We start from the raw sequence: 4,624 nt of genomic DNA on the forward strand, positions 1-4,624 counted from the left end.
AGCGGCCTAGCGTGAGCGAAAGCCCCAGCTTAGCGTGAGCTGAAGCCGGGCAAGAGTGAGCTGAGGCGGTGGGGTCGAGAACAGCGGTCCCGGCGAAGGAGCGGTGAAAGCCGATCCGGCGATCAACAGCACTAAGTTGATGTATTCCCTCAGCGATCAGCACGGATCAGCTCTAGGCATGACGAAGCGGATATCGTCCTCTTTTGGAAGACCAAACAAAGTAGTTTCGCTTTCACAACGAAGCACACAGCGTCGTCAGTAAAACTATTAAAATTGTTTAGGTTATTGAAATAAAGATGAAATAAAATATAAATATTAAATGGAAAAACTTAAACGAAAATTTAAAATGTTGCCTTGGCAACTATTTGAAATGAGTATTAAAATTTATAAAATAAAAATGAATTAAAGCTAAATAGAAATATATAATAAAAATGAAAATATAAAATATAAAAGCTAATTCAAAATATGAATGAATAATATAATATGTATAAACAATACAAATATAATGGTTCCTCCCCCTAAAAAAAGGCATCGCATGAATCAGAAACCAGTCTAATTATATGTCTGATAAGTTGACTAGTCAGTCTGGCAACCCACAACTGGTTAATTTCCCAAAAATGTGTGGTTTTGTGCATCTCTGAACCAGGCACCATCCTCTCAGCACCCATCTGTTTGTGTTTTCTTGAGCAGGAACATGTGGCCTAATTTGTCTATAGTGTTATTAAGGCAGGATAAAGCCAAGGATTTGTTGTATTGATTAATTCTGGCTAGTAGTTGGTCCATCAGCCTAACAGCTCTCTTAGCCAGTGACCCATGCATCGATACCACCCAGATTGATCATTCAGACCAAAGACTTTCTTGGCTGGAGAGAATGGGACGAAGAGTAATGGCCGCCTAGATCTCCAAGGCAGGAGGGGGAGGAGAAATCGCTCATTCTTAAAGGGAGTGTAAGGTGGTGTTTTGTTTCATGTTCATGTTTTCCATGTCTTTTATTTTGTAATTGTTTCATGGTTCCTGTTTGTGTCATTCTTCCCTTGCCCTCATGTATTCATGCCATTGGTTCCCCTGTTCAATGTGTCATGTTCTGATTGGTTGTCTTAGTCATGTGTCTTGTTTCCCATTGGTTTGTTCTTGTCATGTGACCCTCTTGTTTCCTATAAGTAGCTTCATGTTCCCATTGTGCCCTCATCGTGTATTGAATGTATTTAACCCGCTGTTGGTGAGTCTAGTCTGTTTGTGTCAAGTCTGCTCATGCTATGTCTGTTCAAGTCAAGTCAAGTCAAGTCAAGTCAAGTCAAGTCAAGTCAAGTCAAGTCAAGTCAAGTCAAGTCAAGTCAAGTCAAGTCAAGTCAAGTCAAGTCAAGTCTTGGATTATTGTTTGAATGTTTGGATCACTCTGTAAATAAACTGCACTTGGGTTCTCACTTACGCTCGCCTTCAGTGGATTGATCTTTACAGAATACACGACCCCCAAAATGAACCCAGCAGATCGTCTCGTTCGACTTCGCCAAGGAAACCGGGACATTAAGGATTATGTGGAGGACTTTTGTGGACTTTGCCACCAGGTAGATTTTAAGGTCAAAGCAACATTGCTCAAAAAAAGATGCCCGACAAAATTGCTCAAAATGTTGTCCTGTGTATCATCAGCCTAAGAATTGCATTTTGTTTTTCCGTATATGTCGACGTGTTTTAAGAACTGTTTTTGTAACTGTTAAGGAATTGGAATTGTTAAGAGGAATCAGGTTTTTTAGTAAATGAATCCTGAAACAGAATCAGTGCACTTCCATCCTTTTCCTGCTACGTTAACAAATAGCCTAGCACTTCAAGCCACCTCTCTCTGCTCTCGTGTTTTTCCTTATTTTTACTGATTGTCTCATTATTTTCTAACTGCACTTTCTGAAGTGTTTCTCTGTTTTGTTTGTGTCGCCCCCCACCCCCTTCTCACAGGAACTGAGTCATTTTGGTTATGTTACCTTGGGTAGAGAGGCTCGTGAACCGGAGCTCTGGGTGGTCATGGTCAGCACAGTGGTGATACCCAAGCCTACCCGAGCAGGGGCGGCATCCATGTTGATCCAGAAAGACACCCAAGACAGGATGACAATCAGCAGACTGGGGATGTACATCTGAATGAGATAGTAGCCCATCTGTCTCTCTAAGTGAAACTTCACCTCAATGCAGGTGAATTTACCTATGATATCACAAAGAATTTCATAATAGGTAAGTAATTATGTATAGCAACTTTTAATGAATTTTTTACACCTGATTAAGTACCTCTGGTCTGGAATTACTTCTGGTGGAGTATATTTAATAATCGTATTGCAGGTTTATGTTTTGGCGACACCATTTAATGCATTTGAAAATTCATAAGAGGACCTTGAAATCATTTATATATGCCACAGTGTGTATGATGTTTTTTTGATGTGCATAAAGGTCATGGTGAAACGTGTACCTGTGTTGTAGTGCTTAGTGCAGTAGCCAAGATCTTTTTCCTCCTTTAGTAAAAATTGAGGAAGTGTCAAGTCATCCGCCACCTGCACAGGGCTATCAGAAAGCCACTCGAAGATCAGATCGTTCATGGTGTAGCCAACTGTGAAAAAGAAGAGTGTGAATTGGACCTGTCATGCTTCCTCTCTTATCCCATATTTTGTACACTGTGTAAACGGTCATAGCTTTAATCTATACCTCTTGCCTTCAACATCAGATTTTTGTACCAGGATGTGTCCTTTCCAGACAAGGTTATCCCACCCCTTGGCTGTGTCCTAACACTTGTCAAAACGGTTTTCAGTGGGCCCTTTCAAAGCCCTAAAAAAGGTGCTCTTGTCTAATCGGAAATGATTATGCCCTCCGTAACTGCTTTGTTAGGCAGTAAACCTGCCTGTCTTCCTGTGTGTGTCTCTTTCTGTCTGACCCTACTCCTTAGAGGAGGGCAATTTTAACTGCAGCCACAGAGGAGGGATTTTTCCACTCATTGAATAAATTCTGTAGACATACAGAGGACGCAGAAAGGACAGTTAAACACACTGTCTGGGTGTAGTACGCCCCCTAAATCTTTTAAACCATATGAGTCACTGAATGTTGAATGAATATATATCAGGTGATGTCTGCCGTCATAATACGTAAATGGGGATTCAAATCAAATAATCCAACTGCCAAATCCAGATGTCCAGCTAAGTGGCATCTGCATTGCATTTCTGCATTACACAGATTCCTCATTTGGCTCTTCTGGTGGTTAGAAATGGGTGTTCTTTTGTCTCAGGAAGGCGGAATTAAAAGCCTCTCGGGCAGCTGAGGTGGGTCACATAATAAAGGGGACATAAAATGAAAGTTTCATTATTGATATCCTTTATATTGGTTCCAGGAGTTAAGATGCTATCTACTCTGAGGGCTCTGGGGTGGTGAATGGTCTATTTCTTTGACTCCCTCTTTCTTTTATCAATGTAATAAGGAAGGACACTTTACACACAATTTTAAAATGAGGATGCTGTGTTGTTGATACTTCCTCTAGCCAATTCTTCTTCTTTTTGTACAGTGAGACATAGAAAACTGAGTTATTCAGTTTCTGCAGATTTTTTTTTAAATCCCATAATGCTTAAGGTTACCAGGTTTGTAAGTGTAAATAGACAAGCAGTGGATTGCAATTACCATCTTAACAGGATCTGTTAATGGCAACCGTTCCTGGTATACACTAACATTTCAAAAGATTAAAAAAAAGCATTAAATTGAGCAAAAGTGACAATAAAGACATTTATATTATTACAAAATATTTCTATTTCAAATGAATTCTGTTGGTTTAAACTATCGTTAAAGAAAATGTGTTGCGGTTTCCTTAAAGATATTAATTCATTTTAAAATATATTTTAAATTATATTACATTTTACGTACATTAAGTATATTTTTAAACACACGTGCACACACACACACACATATATATACTGTATATATATATATATATATATATATATATATATATAAAATTTATTTTAAATTGTAATAATATTTTTACTGTATTTTTGATCAAATAAATGCAGGCTTGATAAGCATAAGACACATATTTCAAAAACATTTCCGTTCCCAAAATTTATAACGGTAATGTACAGTATATGTTCACCTTATGCAACAATGGTTTTTAAGTATGTTCACTGTGTTTCACCTTCATGGTGATTGTGGCTATTAGTGCATACATTTAAACTCCATATCAGTGTCAGAAGAATTGAATGCAGCAAAGTGTGAAGAGGAGAAGGGCAAGGAAGGATGAGGGAGGGAGAGAGAGGAAGAGAAGTATAGAGTACTCACAGCTTTCTAGCTGCATGGTACAGGTCTGAATGTCCATTGGGAAATTCTTCAAGTCCATGGGACAAGACAGGATGAGTGTTAGCCTGAGACATAGCACAAAACAGGAAAGCAGAAAGTGGGGAAGAATCAGCGTTGAAACCAAAAAGGGCAGAAAACAGGTGTTAAATAGAGAAAGACCAAAGGAGTTTGCGAAGAAAACTCAAAAATTTATTTTTTATTCACCCCCATGTCTCTATTTTTTAACAAATGTCTGACCAAGCTTTTTAATATAACTAAAGTGAATGAGAATGTGGCTATCAAGCTTCAAAATGACACAAAAACACTTAAAAAA

General features: G+C 38.5%; 1 protein-coding gene across 1 annotated transcript in view; it reads right to left on the bottom strand.

Moving 5' to 3' along the window:
- Positions 1-1,964: 1,964 nt before the first annotated feature.
- LOC107554826 (glycine receptor subunit alpha-2-like) overlaps positions 1,965-4,624 on the bottom strand; it is a 22,142-nt gene continuing 19,482 nt past the window's right edge. The window contains exons 3-5 of the mRNA XM_016237457.1: positions 4,294-4,376; positions 2,450-2,587; positions 1,965-2,188 (exon numbers count right to left, since the gene is read on the bottom strand). Of these exons, the coding sequence (XP_016092943.1) occupies positions 1,965-2,188; positions 2,450-2,587; positions 4,294-4,376 (445 nt within the window). The remainder of the gene's footprint in view (positions 2,189-2,449; positions 2,588-4,293; positions 4,377-4,624) is intronic.

The sequence above is a fragment of the Sinocyclocheilus grahami genome, unplaced genomic scaffold, assembly GCF_001515645.1.
Source record: "Sinocyclocheilus grahami isolate Dianchi unplaced genomic scaffold, SAMN03320097.WGS_v1.1 scaffold515.1, whole genome shotgun sequence".
Taxonomy (NCBI): Eukaryota; Metazoa; Chordata; class Actinopteri; order Cypriniformes; family Cyprinidae; genus Sinocyclocheilus; species Sinocyclocheilus grahami.